The 25,103-nt window shown below is 36.7% G+C and overlaps 5 protein-coding genes across 6 annotated transcripts in view; 3 read left to right on the top strand and 2 right to left on the bottom strand.

Moving 5' to 3' along the window:
• Positions 1-794, bottom strand: part of LOC100738529 (olfactory receptor 6C2-like) — a 68,765-nt gene extending 67,971 nt beyond the window's left edge. Inside the window, exon 1 of the mRNA XM_084955855.1 lies at positions 564-794. The gene's annotated coding sequence lies outside the window, so the exon portion shown is untranslated. The remainder of the gene's footprint in view (positions 1-563) is intronic.
• LOC146403204 (uncharacterized) overlaps positions 1-25,103 on the bottom strand; it is a 732,844-nt gene that overhangs the window by 269,534 nt on the left and 438,207 nt on the right. Inside the window, exons 2-3 of one of the 2 annotated variants that reach the window (XM_084955863.1) lie at positions 5,466-5,539; positions 1,383-2,765 (exon numbers count right to left, since the gene is read on the bottom strand). The exons of the other annotated variant lie outside the window; for it this stretch is intronic. The gene's annotated coding sequence lies outside the window, so the exon portion shown is untranslated. Of the gene's footprint in view, positions 1-1,382; positions 2,766-5,465; positions 5,540-25,103 lie in introns of those variants that run through there. 2 annotated transcript variants of the gene reach the window in all.
• LOC146403209 (olfactory receptor 6C2-like) lies at positions 1,237-6,397 on the top strand. The gene has a single exon (XM_084955862.1). It carries the CDS (start codon positions 2,048-2,050, stop codon positions 2,924-2,926), a length of 879 nt encoding a protein of 292 aa, XP_084811988.1. The 5' UTR covers positions 1,237-2,047; the 3' UTR covers positions 2,927-6,397.
• LOC100625596 (olfactory receptor 6C2-like) lies at positions 11,962-15,394 on the top strand. Its single transcript, XM_084955859.1, has one exon. It carries the CDS (start codon positions 12,777-12,779, stop codon positions 13,710-13,712), a length of 936 nt encoding a protein of 311 aa, XP_084811985.1. The 5' UTR covers positions 11,962-12,776; the 3' UTR covers positions 13,713-15,394.
• LOC100521089 (olfactory receptor 6C2-like) lies at positions 22,540-23,493 on the top strand. The gene has a single exon (XM_013997614.3). The coding sequence runs from the start codon at positions 22,540-22,542 to the stop codon at positions 23,491-23,493; it is 954 nt and encodes a 317-aa protein (XP_013853068.3).

Genomic DNA, 25,103 nt, shown 5'->3' with positions numbered 1-25,103 from the left:
AGGAGCAGAGGAACAGGAAAGAGACTCCACCCAAAGTATAAACATTTTGCTCTGCTTGGTGGAAAGCGAATGTCCCTCTTCGGTGGACACTTTCTGAAGAGCTGTTTCACAGGGGACACTCTTTCTAAATACAGACACCTTCCTCACACGAGTGTATCCTCAGGGGTCAAAAGCCTCATGCACTTCGCGTCTTAGGAGTCGATGCTATAATTGACTTGGCGGTAGAGGCCGAATCCATGCAACAACTCAGGTGTTTCTAATTAGTATCAATCCACATTTTCAACTGTAAACGTTAACTTCAAATAATATCCCACCTACTCATAAACAGAATAAAATCGACATTACTGCAAAAACACGGCTGAGGCACAGACAATTGGTTTATAAAATGAAAATCCTAGACAAATAACCCATGTGAAGACCTGCCCCAACAAACCGCCCGGCACACACAACGTGCTCAGTAACTGCGGTCAGCTTGTTTTCTTTTCTTTTCTTTTTTTTTTTAATTTTTTTAAAAAAAATTTCGAGTTGGTAATTTTTTAATCGGGAAATAATTTTGTACTTACAGAGGAGTTGACAAAACGCTGCAGCTAGTTCTTAGAGAGCCTTCCCCCGGCTCCTCCGAACGGTAGCATCCTGCATAATCATAGTGTGATTTTTAACTGTCAGGAATGAAACCTGTACACAAATACTAATAACTAAAATACGCATTTAAGGACAGCTCGGTGTCCTGGCCAGGCCGGGGCAGGCGGGGAGAAGGCTTCCTCCATCGCTGGTGCTGCGCCTGCTACTGCCTCCAGGGCAAGGAGCGTCGCGCGCTCTCTTAGCGCCACCTGCCGGTTCGGCGGCATCGGGCCACACACACATTTCCCGACTCGATCTGGTGCCCAGGGGCTGAGCAGGCACAGCCCCTGGTCTGACCTCCAGGAGGTCTGTGAGCCCCCAGAGGTCCAGGAGGGCTAGGCTTGCGGCTTAGGCTTGGGTTGGCCCTGGGGGGAAGGGTCTTAGAGGAGCGAAAGAGTAATTGAAAAGTTAATTTAATTAAGTGCACACGTTATTTGGATTTTTCCCAGTTTTTCCACTAACGTCTCTTTTCTGTTGCAGGATCCACTTCAAGTTACTACTTGACAAGAAAGGGTCATGAGTGGTTGGTCTCCTCCTCCAACTCCTGTCTCATTCTTTCTTCCCTTGGCCTTCATGACCTCAGAAGTATAAACAATTAAGGTTAAATTCTTTTTTTTTTTCTTCCATTTATACTAATTTCTTTACCCAACACTGTAGTAGGTAAATTCCTATCTCAGTACTTATGAAATAGGATGTTCTGTCAGAGGGAAAATGGAAGGAAAAGTGCATATTCATTTAGAAATTTAGAGACAAACAGCAAAACTGGAAAACATTGGGTGTTATTTGAATGACAATTGTGACACCAAAAAACTGAAGTAACTACTTTGGTCATTGCAGTAAAAGCAAACATTCTAGTACTGCACACACGGCCTGTAGATAATGTCAAGCTCAGCCGTTTTTGAACATTTAATAGGAACCAACACTTCCAAGGAACTTCTGAGTCCATTCAACCTGATGAGTAGTGAAGAATCATTAGGAGCAAAAGAACACTAATATCCACAAAATTGTATCACATGGATAATGCTTTCTAATTCCATAGCTAAAAACACTTCAGAGAATAAATGGCAGGATTTAGATGAATTGAAAAATAGAGATGTAAGAACAGACAAGAGGGTATAAAGATATGGACTGCAGTACAAACTGATGTCAGAAAAACACGATCTTGAGGACACATATTATGCACAGCAAAGAGAAGAGAATTCCTGACTTTTGATGTGACATTATCAAGTCAAAGAAGAAAACGACTATTCATTATATTGATTGGATTTGTTTAGGCAATGGTCATGGCCTCATAATTTCACACAAGTTTTCTCAGTTCAAAGTCACTTGAGTTGGTGAGGAGTTTGAGAAGAAGTACGAGTCAGCCATTAGAAACCGTACATCATTATCTACATTCATACTTCTGGGACTGACAGGTGATCCTCAAATGCAGCTTCTCATTTTTCTATTTCTGTTTGTCTCCTACACACTGAGTATAACTGGGAATATGACCATCATTATACTCTCTTTGGTAGATTCTCACCTTAAAACTGCCATGTACTTTTTCCTCAAACACTTCTCCTTTTTAGAAACCTTCTTCACTACAGTCTGCATCCCCAGGTTCCTATACAGCTTATCAACTGGGGACAAAACTATCTCCTATAATGCCTGTATGGCTCAATTATTTTTTGTCTTCCTTTTTGGAGCCACAGAATTTTTTCTCCTGGCCGCCATGTCCTATGACCGCTATGTGGCCATCTGCAAACCCTTACATTATGCAACCATCATGAACAGCAGAGTCTGTGGATGGCTTGTCGGCTGCTGTTGGATAGCAGGTTGGTTGGTCATATTTCCACCACTGTGCCTGGGCTTAAACCTGGAATTCTGTGACTCTAATATCATTGATCATTTTGCCTGTGATGCTTCTCCTCTGCTGAAGATATCTTGTTCAGACACATGGTTCATAGAACAGATGGCTGTGGCCCTTGCTGTGCTGACTGACATCATGACACTTCTGTGTGTAGTTATGTCCTATACCTACATCATCAAGACCATCATAAAGTTCCCATCTGCCCAGCAAAAGATGAAGGCCTTCTCTACCTGCTCTTCTCACTTGATAGTGGTTTCTATCACCTATGGCAGTTGTATCTTCATCTATGTCAAACCTTCAGCAAAGGATGAAGTCACAATTAATAAGTGTGTGTCCGTGGTCACTACTTCAGTTTCCCCCATGTTAAACCCATTTATTTATACCCTGAGGAACAAGCAAGTGAAACGAGCTTTCACAGACTTAATCAAAAGAATTTCATTGATCTCAAAGAAATAAAGTTGAAAGTCTCATAAAATATAAATATAAATATATGAGTAGTACACCTTAAAGTCATAATTTTCTTTTTTTTTTTCTTTTTCAGTCACACTTGCAGCCTATGGAAGTTCCCAGGCCAGGCACTGAATCCAGGCTGCAGCTGAAGCCTAAAGCAGTTGCAGCAATGCTGGATCTTAAACCTGCTGCACCACAGCAGGAACTCCATAATCTTCAATTCTTAACTATTATACTCTGTTCTATTATCTGTTCATAGCAAAAGCTTATAACACTGTTACTCCTAAATCTTTACTAGCAAGTCATCATTTCAGTGCTTGTCAAAATAAACAAGATGAGTCATTTCAAGTCTTATTGTAAATAAATTTTCTCCAAGATAACATCTCATATCAAGAGAGCATGAAATTAAATTTCCAGGAAAAGGGCCTTACCTAAACTCTAACCTGGCTCTGATCAGTAAAAGAACTATTAAATCTTATGTGTAAAAAAAGCAAATTGAACTCTTGAACTAACAGGAATATAATGCGCTATAAAATCCATTGCTTTCTTTAAAACCAAACATCCAAAAAGTTTATGTACGATTACAGCTACTCTTCTCAAGAAGGAATAAGATAATTTTTCAAAATATTGAGTTAGTTTGAGCAAAAAGGAATATATTTTTAACACTATGGGTTTAGACAGCTGGAGATCCATGTCTACCTTGTAAAAGAAACTTTAAACCCCAAAGATTTCCAGTTTAGAGTCTCTGGATTCTCCCTAAAGTGAAAGAACAGAGCCGCTACAGTAATTCGTCACCTAGGTGGCAGTGATCTGATAAAACCTGCTGAGACATTTAAAACCATCTTTAGGATGACAAAGCAAGACTGGTGCTGAAATACATAATTCAATGCAAGTCCTAAATATAGCTAAGTTAAGTCGACAGGAGCCAGCAAATCTCAACGAATTAAAGTGCTAAACATCAGTAAAAGTAAACCAGCAAAATACATGGAAGCCTTGGGTTATAGGCAAGGGATCCAATATGAAGTCATAACTCTTTCCTCAAAGATTTTCTTCAACATTGAGAAAACATGAAATGTGACCTTCACTAATATTTCCCAAAGAAAAATTCTCTACATGTGGTTATTTTATTCCTTACAGTCTTTCACACTTCTCACCATAAACCTCAGTGGTCCAGACTGGAGTGTTTTTGACTGTCATTTCTAGACCTGTGCACAGGGTGTCACCTCTTATAAAGTTTTTCTTCCCTGCATCCCCCTCTAACCCGCTTAGTACTTTAGTCCTGTGTTTGTAACCCCGCATGTATGTACCTGTCAAATGCTACAGTTAGTTCTTATGAAATAACTAATCATCACAAAACCAGTGGTTTAAAACTTGAGTTTCTGGGCCCACAGGCTGTTTCTGCCTATTTGAGGAGACATCATCTGATCTTAGCTGGGTTTCTTCGGAGAATTGTCACTATGGATGATTGCGTCTTGCTGTCCAGTAAGGCCTCATTCACAACTGTAGATGCTGAATGTCTCCTTACTGATATAACTGAACTCTCTTCCAGATAGTTTTATCCTCTAGTTAACACTTGGTCACATGGTAGGATCCTGGGGCTCCGGGAGAGACAGTGGAAGCACACACGGGCTCTGACGTCCTAGACACAACATCCCTTCCACCCACAGTTCAATGAGCCAAGCAGGTCACAGGACCAGTTGAGGTTCAGGGAGAGAAATGAAATTACTTATGTGTGAATGAGTCCAGAGAGACACGTTGCAGAGGGTGTGGCTGGGGAGAGAGGTAGCCATTTTTGCTCCCCCTCTTCCACAGACACTGTGTCCCCCTTATATTTCATAATTCCCTAACATTTTCTCTCAAGTATACTACTATGTCTTTAGTGTGCTTATGATGCCCTGGGAAGCCAATGGTGATTAATGTTGCTTTTCAAATTAATGTTTAATAAATAACACTTGAATAAATCCCATAGGAAACAATAAGAGTAATCTTGTAGAGAGGTAATATCTATAATAACTCTTAAGTGATCCGGAACCATACAGAGAGAAATAAGGTGGGTGTGATTTATGTGGAATTAAAAGGAATTTGATTAACAAAGTGCTCTGCAAATCTTTTACTTTAATTTTGAAATCTTTTCACATTTTTCACTCATTATAGCAGTGATAATCATATAATGAGAGCAATAAACTTTTCTACAAAAATATATTTGCTAATTCTCAAAGTAACTCTCCAAAGTAAATTTTTGAAGAAGGGCAAAATTGAAATTTAATGACTACCATTTCCTTCTCATATGTAAAGCATTGATAATCATATCTCTTGTTCCTTGCTTTATTACAATTATGTTTAATCATTCTGACTTCTTTATTTTGCTTTTTTATTTTTCTCTTGTATCTCCATTTCTCATTCCCATTCCTCACATCTCCATAGTGTTTTTAAAGTTTTGGTTTTATTTCTGCTCTCTTGTACAAAATATATTTGAATAGATCTAGCAAAGCTATGTATTGCTAGTAATTGCTAAAAAATATTATTTGCTCCCAGCAACACTTACCTACAAGGTACATGTCCATTCCAGTATATGGTGCAACCTCTCTAGTATAATAGCAGTGTGACTTCAAGGAAAGCCTTTAAAAATATGCATGTATTATTTTTCAAAGCATCAGTTAAGACACTAATGCATAAAAATCTTCAACAGGAGTGATAAATCATTTTATTAACAACAAAAAATTTAATTCTATAATATAGTAGAGAATTATCATGGAAAAGGGTACAATGCATTATTTAGCAATACATGATTACACTATGAATATACAGAAATTATCATGAACTTTTTTTTAGGGCTGCACCTGCGGCATATGGAGATTACCAGGCTAGCATCTATTTGGAAATACAGCTGTCAGCCTACACCACAGCCACAGCAACACCAGATCTGAGCCGCATCTGTGACCTACACCACAGCTCATGGCAACACAGGATCCTTAACCCACTGAGAGAGGCCATGGATCAAACCCATAACCTCATGGTTCCTAGTTGGATTTGTTTCCACTGCGCCACAATGGGAATTCCTATCACGACTTATAAAGCATACAAGAATGCTTCAGAAAAAAAATAAGGCAATACAAATTGAGAGGAAATAGAGAACATGACGCCAGTCATATATCACCACTCTCTTACATTTTATGTCAAATTGGAATTAACTCAAAATTGATTTAAGATATATGGACATTTAATTCAAGGTTATGTTTTCCCCAAGCACAACCTGAGTTATAGATTTAGAAGAGAAAAAAATTTTTTTAATCAGCCATGGGTGATTGATTCTAAGGATGGCAGAACTTTGTAGTACATCTTCATATTAACTCACTAGTGTCTTTTAATTAGTTCTTAAGTTTTTGCTATTGCTTATTTATTTCGTTTTTTCCCCTCTACTTAGCCCAAGCACAGATTGACCAAGGTTCTATAAATCTGACTTGCTCTTACTCTTTTCTTTCCTTAACAGCAGGATTCGAACCCTTGATTGTTGAATTTCAATTCAATATGTTTTACTCTTAAGCCTGTGTAGATGCTGACTGAATAAAAATAGATGTGAAAAAACTACATTTTCTTTCACTTTGAAGTTAAAAAATGACAAAACAGATCTAGATATAGGGACTATCAAGATTGCAGTAAATCTTTCTCACTTGTGAAGCTCACACAAACCTCTAGACAAGTCCAGTGTCTTTGGTCAAACTGGGAAGGAATTATACAAAGAAGAAATAAGTCATTTTTCTGGGCAGGTATAAATTGTGAAATGATGTAAACTGAGAAAAATAACAAAACCCCCAAAGGTAAGTGTTTTTGTATAAAAGAGATTTGAAAAACAGCTGAAAGAGGGAACAAATTGAGAAATAGAGTCATCAATAGCAGTAGAAGATTTCACAGATCAAGTTAAACATAAAGAAGGGAAAAGGGTTTGGGATTTTTTTTTTTCTAGTTAAGCTCTCTTAGCAAGAAAAAATCTCATTATAGGTCTTAAAAACAAGGCAGCTTATTTCTACAATCTGTTTGGGAGACTGAAAGCTATTGTTTCATATATGGTTGTAATAGTTTGCATGTTTTTTGTATTCGCAGAAAGATGTCATTCTTAAGTTTATATCCTAAAATTTATTTTCTTCCCAAGTAATACTAATTATTAATTCAATCTTAAAGTCCTAGATAAATAGACATCTAAATTTTGTGGAGGAGATTTCAGCTTTGTGTAAAAGATTGGACTAAATTGTCCAAAATCTTTTACCTGTAAGCTACTGCGATTATCTTCTACCATTTGTAGATCTTGTCTTCAACTTCCAGATGGACCCTGGTATTGTCGTGGGTCATGAATATTGTTGTTATCATTGTGATTCTCGAAGTAGACATCTATTCATGTATGTAGATGTGTGGTTATCAATTCTTAAACACTTTGGGTTCATGTGCCTTTATTAAAAATATAGAGAAGGAGAAGTAAAGAATAGGTACTAACTGTAAGAAGAAATACAGTTCAAGAAGAGGAAAAATGGGGTAAACACAGAAAAGCAGGCTTATGGACCCTATTTCAACATTCCTCTAATTCCTTGAATACAATATAACATTTTGTCAATGACTGTCAGCGCACCTGAGGTCTTCCAGGCAGTGCTTTCATTCACTCTGTTCCCTCTCTTTCTAAGATATTCTCCTAAATAATGTGACTTCAAACAGTCTGATTATTCTCACATTTATATATATATATATGTAGGGTAAATCCATTTACAGTTTTCTGGCTTCAATAATCCACTTACCTTGGGACATCAAGGTCAAATTTACAGTGTACAAATTCAAATCTGCCATCGTCTACCTGAGTGTTCTTGGGCAATTTGCCTGAATTCTCTACTTTTCTCATGTGCAAAATTCAGGAAAAAATAGTATGTACATCTTATGACTGTAGTGATTAATTTAGATAACTGAGGTTAAGTATCTAAAACTCTGTCTGTAGAAGAACAATATCCATCAATATTTACTTTATTGATAATTCTTATTTTCTTATCTAATCATTTTCCCTTGAGGATAAACTAGATACACATATAGAAATTTTATTTTTTTATTTTTTTTGTCTTTTTGCCATTTCTTGGGCCGCTCCCCTGCGGCATATGGAGGTTCCCAGGCTAGGGGTCGAATTGGAGCTATAGCCGCCGGCCTACGCCAGAGCCATAGCAACGCGCCGGCCTATGCCAGAGCCACAGCAACGTGGGATCCGAGCCACGTCTGTGATCTACACCACAGCTCAGGGCAACACCGGATCGTTAACCCACTCAGCAAGGGCAGGGATCGAACCCGCAACCTCATGGTTCCTAGTCGGATTCGTTAACCACTGTGCCACGACGGGAACTCCTGTATAGAGATTTTAAATGTGGCACCACTATTTTCACTCCCTCCCTGTTAATCCTAAATTTCTTAGAGTCACATTCTATATTTCTTCTTTTTCTCCCCCATTTTTCTTTATCACCAGGTTTTGTCATATTTGTATCCCTAACACCTTATTAATTTAATCCTTTTCTACTCTCACAGCACTGATTTACTTTGAATGTCTTTATCTCATTGTTGAAATATTGAAAAAGCCTATTGATATACTCAACATATATCTTTCCTGCCCCCACTCAGCCTTTTAAAATCAATGCCATCAAAATAATTTTCAGAAAGCCCAGATATGGTTAATACATCCCAATGTTTTGGGGGAGGGGGACAAAAGTTTTTAAAATATTTGTAACTAACCTTCTTTCCATCCTTGATCTTTCCTTGAACACCTGATACCATCCCTCATTTAGACAGAGATAAATTTTAGCTTTTAGGAGGACCCTTGATGAATAGAGGAAAGAGCACATTCTTGGGCTTTGTGTTTCAAATTCATGAAGCAATAAGATTATATTATACGTAAGATTGTGTTTGTGTGTGTACATATGTATATAATGGAATATTAGCCATAAAACAGAATGAAATCTTGCTATTTGTGACAACAATCATGGACTTAGGTAGAAGACATTATGCTAAGTGAAACAAAACAGATAAAGACACATATTGTATGATTTCATTTGTATTTGGAATCTAAAACAAAAAAAAAAAGGAACAATCATAACAGAACAGAACAGACTCACAGAAAACAAACAGGTGGTTACCAGAGAAATAGGGGATGAAAAGGAAAAAACAAACAAACAAACAAAAAACCAATGGTAACTGTTTGAGGTAATGAAGTCTAATGAGCTTCCCTGTGGTGGCTTATTTCTCAATGTGTATTTATACAAACCATATTACACCTTAAATACATTTAATTTTTGTCATTCGTACCTCAGTAAAGGTGAAAAAGAACAATTAAAAAAATGAATAGATACTGTATCATCCCATTCAAAGAATATTCTAGAGAAGGCAAACTAGTGTCTAATGACAGAGAACAGGTGGGTGATTGGCTGTGAGCAGCACCAGTAAGGGATGGACAGGAAGGAGGGAGTAAAAAGGAAACTTCATGAAACAATGGATATTTATTAGTGTGACTGTGGTGTTACTTTCTTGGGCATATATATATAAAAACATCAACTGTACTCCTTAAATAGTGCAGTTCATTGTATGTTGATTGTATCTCAATACTACAGTTAAAAATTAAAGAGCAAAAACATTAGACTTGACTGCATGAAACTCTGAATTATATGCCAAAAATCAGTCATGACACTTTTAAAGACTTCTAATCTTAAGAAACATATATAACATATTTAAAAGAACAAGATACGAATAGGTATAAAATAATTTCTATTAAAATTTAATTATACTGGCAAATGTTTGATATAAAACAATTTTATGATAATATATAAATTTCCTAAGTGAAATTACACTTCTACAAATATTCTCACACATGAAAAAAATATTTCTATGAACATAATTTCAATAGAAAGTTTGGTAATTTTGAAAAATAAAAATAATTATACATTTAATTAGGATATTGGTTTTAAAATGTTAAAAATATCCATAGAGCCAATGTTATTAATAGTGAATAATTGAACAAAAATCATAAATTTAAGATATGCTTAAATATATAGGTATTTTTTATTGTTGTGAAGTGTACATAACAAAATTTAGCATTTTGACAGTTTTTAAGTGTAAAATTCAGTGACTGTAGGTAAATTCATATTGTTATGCAACCATGAAAGCATATTTTGTATCCAATTACAAGATATGATTGCTTATTTTTATGTATTCAGTAATAACATTTATGTGATGGTGTATTCAGAGAAAAAAATATCAGGAAAGACAGAATCTATAATGTAAGCAGTACTCTTGTGTAATTATAAACTTCCTTTTCGTTGTCTGATTAAAATGGTCCAATGATAACAAAATGTTACTATAATAAAGGAATTTATTAATATAAAAAGAATTACAAACTTCAAAATGTCTTTCTAGGTGTGAAAGATTTTTTTTTCTCTTTTTAGGGCCACACCCGTGGCATATGGATGCTCCCAGACTAGGGGTCTAATCCGAGCTACAGCTACCAGCCTACACCACAGTCACAGCAACGCCAGATCCAAGCTTTGTCTGTAACCTACACCACAGCTCATGGCAATATCGGATCCACTGAGCAAGGCCAGCGACCAAACCCACAACCTCATGATTCCTAGTTGGATTCCTATCCACTGCACCACTATGGGAACTCTAAGATGTGAAAGTTTTATTTTTAAAGAGCAATGTGACTGAAATGAGAGAGTTGCCCTCCTGACCTGTGTCAAGTGCTGCTTTAACATCCTCCTGTCTCCAAGGACACTGTCCCCACTGAAACCTGTGTTACTTGTGTTTTTCCCAAACTTCATTACTCAGAAAACTAAGTAACAACTCTTGATTATAGGTCAGCAAGGATGATTTGCTTTTTTTCACTTAGTGGCATTTTTGGCAAATTAAAAAGGAGATTCACATTTGGCACTATAAAAGCATTTCTCTCTGTCCTGATGATTTAAAATTGATCCCCTCTACCAGTGGAGAGAGCTCTAAAACTCTTATTAGAATTTATTTTTGTTTCAGTGATGGAGAGAGTAAAGAAATATTTGGACGTTTATAGAAGTGCTAAAACCACCATCATAAGCAAGTCTTCCCAATTTGTTGGAGAGGGTGAACAAAAGAAGTTCTGTGCATTCCCAGACAAGCCAATGAACGTGAAGACATAAATAGCTTTATTAAAATATAATATTTAACATTGTAGTGGTAATGTTGCTCTGTTTCAACAACCAACAGAAGCTCTGAGTAAGTGTGATAAAGTTTGTCTCTTTGATTGCAATTCCCTTTGTAGGATCTAGATTATATTTTCTTCTGGAAAGAAAAAATGGGTTGCAGTAATAATTTATGTTTTTAATGTATTTAAGGTATATTTTCAGATGTCAATTTTTAGAACAAATTTCCCTTGTATAGATAAATGTCATTTCCTGGGAGTTTTCTATGCATAAGATATGTAAAAAAAAATCTGTATCTAACTTACTGTAAGAAATATTCAGGGTAACTTTGAATAGCTATCCAAACTCGAATTAAAAATAGTGTCTTCCTGTATATTGAGGTATATAAGCCTAGCCTTGCATTCCTCTCCCTATACCCCCCCAAATAACATAATGACTGAAATGACTCATCACATCACAGATCCCTGTGTTCATACCGAACATTTGTTTGAAAGACAGAATAATCAGAAATCAGGTACTTAAACTTTACTGTCAACCTGTTTTTTTTCTAGTATAAAATATGTTGTAATGTCTGTGATGAAAACAGATATATTTGGAGAATTGTGTAATGGTCAAAGTTTGAAGGGCAGAGTGAGATTTCATAACGATGCATACAACATCTGAGAGATTAGGAGAAAAGGTGAAAGGAAGGTAGGTGGGCTGCAAATATATATGTATGTATGCGTATCCCTTCTATATCTTAATGTGACATAAATACGTGATAGTTGTTGAATGGGAGGGTAAATTTCCTAAGAAGATTTTTAACTTTTGAGTAAGCCATAATCCTCTGTTCATGATTTGTGTGTGTGTGTGTATTGGAAACAGTCACAGTCAACCCTGCCCAACGTCAGCAAGAAGAGCATGTGATAAGTTAAACAAGAAAGTAAATATACTGATAAAACATGAGGGAGAATATTTAATTAATTGATGTCAGGAAATCTCAAGACATGAAATAATATACACTAACTTTATATCAGAAAATTTGAGTCCCTACTGGTGTATCATCAATGAAGATGATTCCGCGACTGGAAGATGCTGGAGGGAAGAGAAGGCAGTCATCACTGTATCAGCAGTAAAAAGTAACACAGAAAAGAGCATGTAGACTGTGAAACGGGGGGTTGTGGGCAAGCAACAGTGTGTGGGTTGTTTGTGAGAATTATGCACACTGAAACTAAAAGCAAACCGGCAAGTGAAATTTTATTTTGAAACAAAGACCTCAACTTTTGCTCTTGAGTCTATAGAGCGAATCCAAGTTATATTAGCACACTTTACTCAAAGTGTTAAGAAAATACATGAAATAAAGAATGCAAATTTTTTCCCTTTCCCTTTTTTCTTTATGGAAGTATTTTTGATTTCGTGATATTATTTCTGAATAGGGAAAAATTCTTGAGTCAAAAGACGCTATTACTACCCATAAAAGTGCACCTCCTCAGCATCCTTAGTCACAATGGAAAATTCTAAGGACGTGATAGACATAAAACGTAAGTGTTCATATTTACATATAATATTATATATAATTAAATATAAAAGCTCAAATACATTAAATTTGAAGTCAGATAAAATGGTCTGTAATCTCTAAGCAAACTTCTCTGAATTTCATCTACAGATTGAAGAGAAGTCAGAAGTCAGTGATGAGAAACCGAACAATAACAACATTCATTCTGCTGGGACTCACAGACGACCCCAAGCTACAGGTTCTGATTTTTATCTTTCTATTTGTAGCCTACATGCTGAGTTTGACTGGAAACCTGACCATCATCACACTCACCTTTGTGGATTCCCACCTGAAAACACCCATGTACTTTTTCTTAAAAAATTTCTCCTTCTTGGAGATCTCATTCATATCTTCTTGCATCCCCAGATACCTATATAGCATAGCAACAGGTGACAAGGTCATTACCTATAACGCTTGTGTCATTCAAGTGTTTTTCACTGACCTCTGTGGAGTAACAGAGTTTTTTCTCCTGGCCGCCATGTCCTATGACCGCTACGTGGCCATCTGCAAACCCCTGCATTATGTGACCATCATGAGCAGCAGAGTCTGTGGGATTCTCATCAGCTCTTGTTGGATGGCTGGTCTGTGTGTTTTAATCCCACCACTTAGCCTGGGTTTAAATCTGAAATTTTGTGACTCTAACAGGCTTGATCATTTCAGCTGTGATGCGTTTCCCTTAGTGAAAATCTCATGCTCAGACACATGGCTCATGGAACAGACGGTTATAATCTGTGCTGTGCTGACCCTGAATATGACTCTCACTTGTGTAGTTCTGTCCTATGCTTACATCATCAAGACAATTTTTAGGTTCCCTTCTGTGCATCAAAGGAAAAAGGCTTTTTCGACCTGCTCTTCCCACATGATTGTGGTTTCCATCACCTATGGAACGTGCATTTTCATCTACATGAATCCCACAGCAAAGGAAGAAGTGACCATTAATAAAGTTGTTTCACTGCTTGTAACTTCTCTTTCGCCTACACTGAACCCATTCATTTATACTTTGAGAAACAATCAAGTTAAGAAAGCCTTTAAGGACTCAATCAAAAGAATTTCCTTGGTCTCAACTATGTAAAAGAAAATAATGTTTTTAAACCATCACCTCAAAACCAAGACCAAACAGTTACAATGTTTATTTTTGGATTTTGTAATCTTGTTTGCTTTTTAATAATATACATGTGAGTCACATTAATTTTCTCAGCATTTCTTTAGCCTAGCTTCTATTGAGCCCCAATCAAGCCATTTTTGCATCGTCTTTTTCAAACCAATATCTAACATTTTTGCATGTCAACTTCTAAAAAGAATCATTTTGAAAAGATTGCTTTAATATATAATAAAAGCCATTACTCTGGAAAATGGAAGGTAAAATTTTTTGTAGATCTTCTCAATATATTCAACGATGATATGAAAGACATATAATAGGAGTAATTTTACATAAATGTCTAAAGCAAATGTCACATAATTTAAAATTAATGTAAAAGAGAACCACAGCACTTCCAATATTGATAAACTAAAGAAAAATACATATTACTCAATTAACACACATAAATAGTGGAAAAATATAATAAATATTCCTTGGAATACATAGCTGAAATCATTGCAAAGTTGTAAATAGAATGTATCAGAAACAATAATGTAGTTAAAAATAGAGCAATATCTATGAAAGGAAGGGGTGCTCACAAGAACATAGACTGAAGTTATGGGAGTATGGGTCACACTATGATCACAGCCACTTAGGTTTGAAGTCTCAGGATTAGTGCTATAGGTGCACCTGGTGACACAAGAGCTGCACATTCAATGAAATTTGAATTGGAAAACCATGCTCGGAGTTCCTGTCGTGGTGCAGAGGAAGTGAATCTGACTAGGAACCATGAGGTTGTGGGTTCGATCCCTGGCCTCATTCAGTGGGTTAAGGATCTGGTGTTGCCATGAGCTGCAGTGTAGGTCGCAGATGTGGCTTGGCTCTGATGTTGCTGTGGCTGTGGTGTAGGCAGGCAGCTCCAGCAGCTCCAGTTCGACCCCTAGCCTGGGAACCTCCATATGCCATGGGTGCAGCCCTAAAAAGCCAAAAAAAAAAAAAGAAAAGAAAAAGAAAACCATGCTCATTTTCACAGAAAGATTACTTTTTTTTTTGGAAAGTATTGTCTGCTGCTTATAGAGCTGTGAGTCAAGGGAAAAACATTCCCTAGTGTGTTTGATACCTGTGCCAACATCTTACACAAATTATGCTTTTATTAGTCTAAATTCTGTCACAATAATCTAAAGTATTACATACAATGAGTTGAGAAACCCACACAAATATAATTCCTTAGAAACAATGGCATTTACACCAAACATACTAACTGCTATCTGGAAGGCAATAAAATGCAAACATATCACAAATTATTTGGAACACCGAAAAAGCTGCTGTCGATAGGAATTCTCTTATCTTAAATGTATTCATTACATACAAAAATGTAAACTAGCCCAAAAGAGAACTTACACTCATCCTAATACATTTGAAAAAATTAAAAAATTAACAAAGTTAATGGAAATGTAACTTCCTGTGGGTAGATAATGAAATCAATGAAGTCAGCTAAAGAGATTCAAAAGGCAGTTCTTTGAAAAGTCCAACAGCATAGAAAAACTCCACCCCAATGATGAGTAAGAAAATGAAAATGTTCAATATTTTACTGGAAGATCTTGGACATGCAATAATATGAGAAAAACATCATCAGGATAAATCTGAATGAGAAGAAATAAAACTACTGCATTTAATTGATTTAAAAGTCTTATTCACATTTTGCTTCTCTGAAATGGAGTTATGTCATACAAATGAATGATATCTACCATTGCTCACAGTTTATTCAACAATATTTCCTTTTCAATAATCATACACAGTATAATTGCATGTCTTAAAATTAATGAAATTTGATATATCTGTTTTTTTTTTAATCCTTGGATCGTTCTTACATATCTCAGAAAACTCATGAAACTCTAATAAGATACTAGTGGAATTAATAGAGAAATTTGGTGTTCTATATAAAAAATGGAAATTATTTAAAAATCAATAGACAGTCATAGCAATAAGCAACAGGAAATCAATAAGAAAATACTATTATCAGTCATAATAGTCATAAAAATGACACAGGTTTGATCCCTGGCCTCGCTCAGTGGGTTGAGGATCTGGTGTTGCCATGAGCTGTGGTACAGGTCACAGACTCAGCTTGGTTTTGTCATTGCTGTTGCTGTGGCTGTGGTGTAGGCCAGTAGCTACTGCTCCAATTTTCGACCCCTAGCCTGGGAACCTCCATATTTAGGGTGCAGCCTAAAAAGACAAAAAGAAAAAAGAAAGAAAGAAAGAAAGACAGAAAGACAGAAAGACAGACAGAGAAAGAAAGAAAGAAAGAAAGAAAGAAAGAAAGAAAGAAAGAAAGAAAGAAAGAAAGAAAGAAAAGCATTCTAAACTCAAAACAAGCAAAATGAAGGACCTAAAAAAAGATTAGAATGGAAATTTAAGAAGAGAAAAGTATTTGAGAAAATCAAGAAAACCAAAAGTTGGTTATTTGAAAATATCAACAAAATTGGAAAATATTTAAAATCTTTGAACAAGATAAAAGAAAAAGAGACAGAACTCCAATTACTAAAATCAAGAAGAAAAAGAAAGGAGTTGCCATTGTGGCTCAGCAGAAACAAACCCAACTTGTATCTATGAGGATTCAGGTTGAATCCCTGGCCCCACTCTGTGGGGTAAGGATCTGGTGTTGCCACAAGCTGTGGTGTAGGTTGTAGATGTGGTTCAGATCTGGCTTTGCTGTGGCTGTGGCATAGGCTGGCAGCTGTGGCTCTGATTCAATCCAGGCCTGGGAACCTCCATATACTGTAACTACGTCCCCCACCTCCCCCCCAAAAAAAAGAAGAAAAAGAAGTACATTACTAAATATTACAATAATAAAAAGGAGTCTAAGGAAATACCAAAAACAAGCATAAACCTATTAGATAATCTAGATGAAGTGGACAAATTTCTAGAAAGACACAAAACACCAAAGTTAAGAAGATTAATAGATTTATAACAAGTAGAGATATTGATAGATTAGTCATTAAAAAAAAAATCTTCTCTTAAAGCAAACACAAGACATGGACGGGTTCAATGGTGAATTTTGCCAAATGTTTCAACAACAATTGATATCAGTCTTCCACAAACTCCTGGAGAAAACATTTCCCAACTAATTTTATGAGGCCAGGATTATCATGATCTGAAAACCTGACATACACGTTGCAAAATAAAACTAAAGACCTTATGAATACACAGTCCTTATGAATATAGATACGAAGATCCTCTACAAAATACTCAAATCCAGAAACATAAAAAAAAAAGATTATGCATGATGTACGACGAAGAATGTCTGCATTAACCACTTCTATTCAACATTATACCAGAGATTTTTACAAAGGCAGTTAGAACAGGAAAAAAGAAATAAAGACCGGAAAAGAAGTAAAACTATTTTTATTTTGTAACATGATCATGTATTAAAAAAATCCACAAAATCCACATTGCTATTTGAACTACTAGGTTCAACAAGTTTGCAGGATATGTGATCGATAAAATAAATAAATTGCATTTTTATACACTAGTAATTCACAATTTGAAAATGAAATTAAGAAAATGTAGTGTCTAGGGACTGGGCCTGGGGAAATGAGTGGGCTTGAGACTGGCAAGTTTTGGTGTTCCCTTTTGGGACAGCACTTTGCAATACGAAACAAAATCCAAATAATGATGCATCTTATAAAGGCCATTTGGAATAATTTATGATACATTTCTATAATGCTTTCTAAATTATTACTTTTGTGGAAATATGTCAATTGTTAAAAATCAAGAATAAATTTACAGCAGTGAGTGAAACAGAGAATAAGTACATACAATGAGTACCTTGCAGTAATTTTAATGAAGAGTAAAAAAGTGTTAAAAGTCAGAGATTGTTTTAAAAAGTAACCGAGCATTGATGAAATGAATGCTACACACAGGGATTTTTACCGACTATGTTGGCAGCATGTGAAAGTTCCTAAGCCAGGGGTCGAACCCATGCCACAGCAGTGACAATGGCGAATCCTTAACCTGCTAGGCCACCAGGGAACTACAATTTTTTTCCCTTCACAGGAATTTTTTGTGCTGAAGCGTGTATAAATTAGTGAAGGGATACTTAGTGCCCTGTGTATACAAATCTAAAAAATAGAAATTTTATGATTCAATTTTATAAAATGCTCTCCCATTTTAAATGTGCTTAACAAACATGCACAGAGATACAAAACGTAGGATGCCTCAGTGTACATATACAAATACCAATAACTGTCTCTTTACCATGTGTAATTTTATATGTATTTCCTTTTTGATTATTTGAATTATTTTTACAATTAGAATGAAAGATTCATAAAAAAATTAGTGAGTAAGGAAACTTGTTCCTTATAATTTAAAAAGATTTATGATGAGGTTCACATTGCTTTCCATCTCTGAGAACACTGTCCCCACTGTTCCTTCAGGAGTTTTTCTTTCCCCCAAAGTTAATTACACACCAGATTCCTTAGTGATTTTCGAACCAGTCACTAAGGACATAAATATTTACTCACTTAGGTATGTACATGAAAAAAATGATAGCATTTCAAAGGAATCATAACATCAGGTTCTCTACAAACCAGAGAGGGGTCCTGCACCCTCTAGCCTTTTTTCTTAAAGGGAAGAGTGTTTACTTAAAGAAAAGAGTGTGAGATTTAAAGCAAGTTCAAAAGCTTGAGAAAATCTCGAAGTAAGGATCTAGAGATAGAAAACTCAGGAAACCTCCACCTGTGAGTGTGAGCATGGACTTATGAAAATGGATGATTGGCAGTGCACCCACTATTTCCATGGACGCATTTGGGGTTGCTTTTTGTCACCCTGAGGAATTTGGGTGAAATGAGTCTCTGAAGCTATGATGACCAAAGAGTAAGTATGTTCGCCTTGGTCACTTGCCTCACCTTGACATAGAGATAGAATGATGCTTGCCTCTGAAAACTAAGACGATTTGATATTTTAGGAAAAGGTCTTTTTAAGAAATTAAAGAAGGTAATTTTTTATAGTGATGAAATAAACCCATTACAATCAAATGTCAGCCTGCTTAGGCATTAGTAAAATTATCCCAGTGTAGCATGATCTTTTGAACATCCAGAAGCAACCTTTTTCAATATCACATTCACTCATGCAAATGATAAATATATAGACACACGCATTGCAGAGAGATGTGTGTTTGTGTGTGTGTGTATCCAATAGTAATTAATCTACCCACTTGTAAATTTTACAACAAAAAGTATGTCTTAAGAATAATTAAAGATCATGACCTTGTACTTCACTATAAATTAGTTTGTTAAACTTGTATCTAGGCACGATAATGATCATACTGGGAGAAAAAAAAATATGTTTGCAACAAAGAACACTGCTCTGCCAACAATGTGTCAGCAGAGGGAGGATACCTGTGAACAGATACATTTCATTCCTATAACTTCAGGTGGTCTATGATGGTTGGTCCCTTTATGGTCTTTAAATACCACCTCTCAGGAATTAAATTAGTTCCATTTCTTTGACATGGTATTTTACACATGAGGTGCTGAATAGTAGAATCTGGGCACAGAGTGGGGGCTGCTTCCTGCCTTCACCTCGGTAGGAAAAAAAGGAAAGAACCAAGTGAAACTATTCATAAGGCGTCCAAGGGATGCCTTTCAGTTAGCAATGTAGGAAAATGACAGCCTTTGAGATACACTTGCCAATTGGAAATATTTGAATATTTGAGTAGCTGTTTCCAAAGAGGAAACAGCTAGAAACCGATATACAGAATTACAAATTCTTGATTTCAGTTTGTAATTTCTCAGTGAGGTGTGTTGAGAAGTAGTAAGTGACATCAAAAAAGAGAAAACTCTGAATAGAAAATTAAACAGAAAGAGGGAGGCAGCTATTGCTGTGGTCATCAGTATGAGCTCTCAGCATCCACAGGTCATGGCCTAGAGTAATGCCAGAGGGATTAGCAGTAACTCCTCCACCAAAATAAGCTAGAGCAATAGCTCCCATGTTCAGAGTTATGGGAAACATCTGTTAAAGACATTTTAAAAAGGAATGTCAATTGCATTGAACAAGGAAGCAAAAAGTGTGTTTGAAGTTAGTAGGTTAAATGTGGGATGCATATGTTTTAGAGTAAAATTTTTTTGAAAATTTGATTATAAATCTGAAATTCCACTAATTGCAGGATATAATTTGAATGAAGCATAGTCTTGAATCTCAACAAAATTATTTCCTCCTGCTGAATGCTAAGATAGTAATAAGCAGAGGGTTGCAAGGGGAACAAAAGGCACTTAACCCAGACCAAGGTGGCTCAAGATAATTTCTCAAAGGAATTCATGTAACCCCCCACATGAGTGAAGGATATGTCAGTTAGCCATTGGAGACAGTAGGAGGGAATCTAACCAGACAAACCACTGCGCTGAGATGTACCAATAAATCATTTCGGTTTATGACAAGCAAATGCTGTCACTAGTGGAATGATCACAAAACATTGAGGCACATGTAATCTTCGATATGAGATATTCCACTTAGAAACATAAAAGTAGTGCATTGTTAGGGATCAAATGTTCATATAAACTCTTCTATACATCATTACTGCATGGCCAGTTTTGACTTTTAGAAAGATTGCCTGAAATTTGATGAAATTCCATGCAAACTCATCCTTGAATCTGGTTATACACATTTCAAACAAGGGTTTCTCCAAGGGTAAATGGTTGCAGAGCAGGAGTGATGATATATTCATGAGATAAGGTAGAGAAGGAAACACAAACAATTGAAGGAGAGAAAGTTCCAGACAAGAATCCATATAAGGCATGTTACAATGCTCAATACTTATTAGCATTTTTTTTTAATTTTTTATTTTTTAACAGCTGCATGTGTGGCATATGAATGATCCCAGGCTAGGGGTTGAATTGGAGCTGCAACCAGTGGCCTACACCATAGCCATAGCAACCCACAGGATCTGAGCTGCATCTGGGACCTGCACCACAGCTCAAGGCAACTCTGGATACTTAACCCATTGAGCCAGGCTGGAAACCGAACCTGCACCCTAATGGTTACTTGTCTGGTTCGCTATTGCTGAGCCATAACTGGAACTCAGTATTAGCTGTTTTTTTAGGAAATACACATGAACACTCTAAAATAGGCTATGAAAACTTTTGAGCCATTCGAACAGGTGCTGAGTAGCCATTTGGCCCTGTGCCTGGAATACAAGGACATAGTTATAATTAGAGATAGAGACTTAGAAATCAGAAACATATAGATGTCAATTGATGTCAAAGGAGTTTGATAAAGGAGCATAGCAAGAAAGAAGTGCTTGACTTTTTTTTTTTTTTTTTTTTTTTTTTTTGTCTTTTTGCTATTTCTTGGGCTGCTCCCACGGCATATGGAGGTTCCCAGGCTAGGGGTCGAATCGGAGCTGTAGCCACCGGCCTACACCAGAGCCACAGCAACGCAGGATCCGAGCCGCGTCTGCGACCTACACCACAGCTCACCGCAACGCCGGATCGCCAACCCACCGAGCAAGGGCAGGGACCAAACCCACAACCTCATGGTTCCTAAGCGGATTCGTTAACCACTGCGCCACCACAGGAACTCCAGAAGTGCTTACTTCTTTAAAGATTTCTAAATGTATCAGTGCTATTAAGCAGAGAGCAGAATAAATTCCAGAGAATGTGATCTTTGAAAGAAGAAGTTCAAAATTTTGTCTTGAGAGACATGTATGTGACTAAAGCATGGCAAATTGGGTTCACACAGAACAAGATTCATAGCAACATTATTTATAATAATCCAAATTGGAAGCACAGATAACAATAGAGGAGTACCTTAATAAATTAGGGTGTATTCATAATACAGTCCTCAGATTCCAGAAAAGAAAAGAACCACTTCTAGGAGTTCCCGTCGTGGTGCAGTGTTTAACGAATCCGACTAGGAACCATGAGGTTGCAGGAACCTCATGGCTCTGGCGTAGGCTGGCGGCTACAGCTCCGATTCGACCCCTAGCCTGGGAACCTCCATATACCATGGGAGCGGCCCAAGAAATGGCAAAAAGACAAAAAGACAAAAAAAAAAAAAAAAAAAAAAAAAGAACCACTTCTACAAATAAAAACATGAATGAATTTCTAGAATGTAAAGTTAAGAAAAGCTAGACAGAAAAGACTATATTCATTCAGTACACTTCTTTTTTTTTTTTTTTTTTTTTTTTTTAGGGCCACATCCGCAGCATATGGAGGTTCCCAGGCTAGGGGTCGAATGGAAGCTGAAGCCACCGGCCTATGCAATAGCCACAGCAATGCAGGATCCGAGTCACCTCTGTGACCTACACCACAGCTCACAGTAACGTCGGATCCGTAACTCACTGAGCCAGGAATGGGACCCGTGTCCTCATGGATGCCAGTCAGGTTCCCTAACTGTTGAATCACAATGGGAACTCCTACACTTCCGTTTATATGCAGTTTAAAATAGCTAAATTTCAAGCATGCGGATAATACTAGAAATCTCTAAAGAACAGAATGTCATTATCGCATAACTGAAATTTCCCTTAGCTCTAGGAGGCTGAGAGGCAGTGGTAATCAGGGAAAGCCCCGCAAGGGCTTCTGTGGTGCAAGTTGCGTTCTATTCTTGTTTCTTTAATACATATTATTTAAGCTCCACCCATTTTTATGCACTGTCCTTTGTTATATTTACTAATAAAATATTTTATAAAGAAAAACTGCTCTTAGGGGATTGTGAGCCACATGGCAGAGCTGTTCTCTTGTCCATTTACAACATGATTTTTGGTACCACTTTTTTCAATATCGATCTCAATTTTCTAAACAGATTGGGCTGAAGTCCGCAGCCCATGATGAGAAACCATACAAGGCTGATGACATTCATTCTGCTGGGACTGACTGATGACCCACAGCTTCAAGCTCTGCTATTTATCTTCCTGCTTGTCACCTATATGCTGAGTGTGACTGGCAATCTGACGATCATCTCCCTCACCCTAGTGAATTCTCAGCTTAAATCTGCCATGTACTTTTTCCTCCAAAATTTCTCCTTCTTAGAGATCTCATTCACTACAGTCTGTATCCCCAGATTCCTTTATAGCATGTCTACTGGAGACAAGACCATTACTTATAATGCCTGTGCTAGTCAGCTATTCTTTGTCATCTTTTTTGGATCAACAGAATTTTTTCTCTTGGCCGTCATGTCCTATGACTGCTATGTGGCCATCTGCAAACCCCTGCATTATGTGACCATCATGAACAGCAGAGTCTGCAGAAGGTTTGTCCTCTCCTGTTGGGCTGGAGGTTTGTTCATCATAATCCCTCCACTTAGCCTAGGCTTAAATCTGGAGTTCTGTGACTCTAACATCATTGATCATTTTCTCTGCGATGCATCACCTATCCTCAAGATCTCTTCTTCAGACACATGGTTCATAGAACAGATGGTTATAGCCTGCGCTGTGATGACCTTCATCATGACCCTTGTGTGTGTAGTTCTTTCCTATGTATACATCATCAAGACAATCCTAAGATTCCCCTCTGCCCAGCAAAGGGAAAAGGCTTTTTCCACCTGTTCGTCCCACATGCTTGTTGTATCCATCACCTATGGAAGCTGCATCTTCATTTACATTAAGCCCTCAGCAAAGGAAGAAGTGGACATTAATAAGGGTGTGTCAGTGCTCACCACTTCTGTTGCCCCAATGCTAAACCCCTTTATATATACCCTGAGGAACAAGCAAGTGAAGCAGGCATTCAGTTATTCAGTCAAAAGAATGGCATTTTTCCTCAAAGAAATAGGAAAATACTGAAATTGTGGATCCAAATTATTATGACAGCTTAGTATGGCCTTTTCTTTCTTTTTTTTTTTCTTTCTTTCTTTTTTTTTTTTGTCTTTTTGCCTTTTCTAGGGCCACACCTGCGGCATATGGAGATTCCCAGGCTAGGGGTCGAATTGGAGCTGTAGCCACCAGCTTATGCCAGACCGTAGCAACACGGGATCCGTGCCGCGTCTGCAACCTACACCACAGCTCACAGCAATACCGGATCCTTAACCCACTGAGCAAGGCCAGGGATGGAACCTGCAACCTCATGGTTCCTAGTCGGATTTGTTGACCACTGCGCCACAACAGGAACTCCCAGCTTGGTATGGTCTTTAGCATAGGACCAAAGCAGATCAGTAAACTATTTTTGATGAACAATAAATACAGAAAGAGAAAGTAAGCATTATATACTGTAAAAACAATGTGACAAATATTTGGTGAACATAACAATAAAAAAATTGAACTTCAAACTTATGCCTTTTTTGATTCTTTTTAAGGTAATTCATCTGTACTGTATTTACAAAAATATGAGTATGCAACAAATTGAAAGTAGTTAAATGCTAATTCTGCACTGTAAATAGTTTGGGGAACACTAGATTAATGGGCCTTAAGTTTTTACATGATTTTGTATCTTTGAAATCATCATAGTCAGACAAATTGTCTAAAAACATTTTTGTTCTTGGAGCTAAAACAGATACTAACCCGTTTATTTTTTCCCCTCCTTGCAAAACAAATGGGCTGTGGTACCATCTGCCATTAAAAGAGATTGTCCAGGAGGACAAAAGAAATTACACCTTCAAACCACTGTCACCTATTCAGCAAACAGCTCAACTGTGCAAGTACGTGAAAGATGATGATGATGATGGTGACGACAGAGATGCTGGCATCCACATACCCAGCAGGATCATTCTCCAGATGTTAGTACAAAAAATCCCCTTTCTAAAATCTTAAAAACTCTCCTCACATAAAGAAAAATTCTATATCTAGATAAGCTGACCGATGTTAGCAATACTTATTGTGCTAATCATTTCACAATATATACAAATGTCAAATCATCATACCCCAAACTGATATAATTCTTTATTTCAATTACACCTCAATAAAAAGGGATTAGCAGATATCAGTTCCTATATGTAAAATAGATAAATAACTAGATTCTCTACATAACATGGGAAACTATATTCAGTATCTTGAAATAAACTATAATGGAAAATAATGTAAAAAGGATATACATTTTATCATATATATTATATATATATGACTGAATCACTTTGCTGTACATCTGGAACTAATAAAACACAGCATTTCAATTTTAAAAAATTTTAAATACTTTTTAGAAAGTATTGCAAAACAAATGGGCTGTTTTGCAAATGGAAGAAGCAGGCCAAACACTGAAACAGAGAGAGAGAGAGAGAGAGAGAGAGAGAGAGAGAGAGAGAAAGTAGCTATGTTTTGCACAAATACAAGAACAAATCCCAATAATACTCAACTGGAAAAGTGTATGGAAAACTCGGGTTCATACTGATCAGAGATCAGTAGCATAAAGTGAGAAAGACCAAAAAAAGTATGAACCTCTGTATTAATTCTCAAGGAAAACT

The sequence above is a fragment of the Sus scrofa genome, chromosome 5, assembly GCF_054392235.1.
Source record: "Sus scrofa isolate SSC_HxYL_T2T_F1_AM1 chromosome 5, Sscrofa_HxYL_maternal_Yorkshire_Landrace_v2.0, whole genome shotgun sequence".
Classification (NCBI taxonomy): Eukaryota; Metazoa; Chordata; class Mammalia; order Artiodactyla; family Suidae; genus Sus; species Sus scrofa.
Note: the sequence above shows the minus strand (reverse complement) of the source record. Positions and strands in the feature narration are given on the sequence as shown.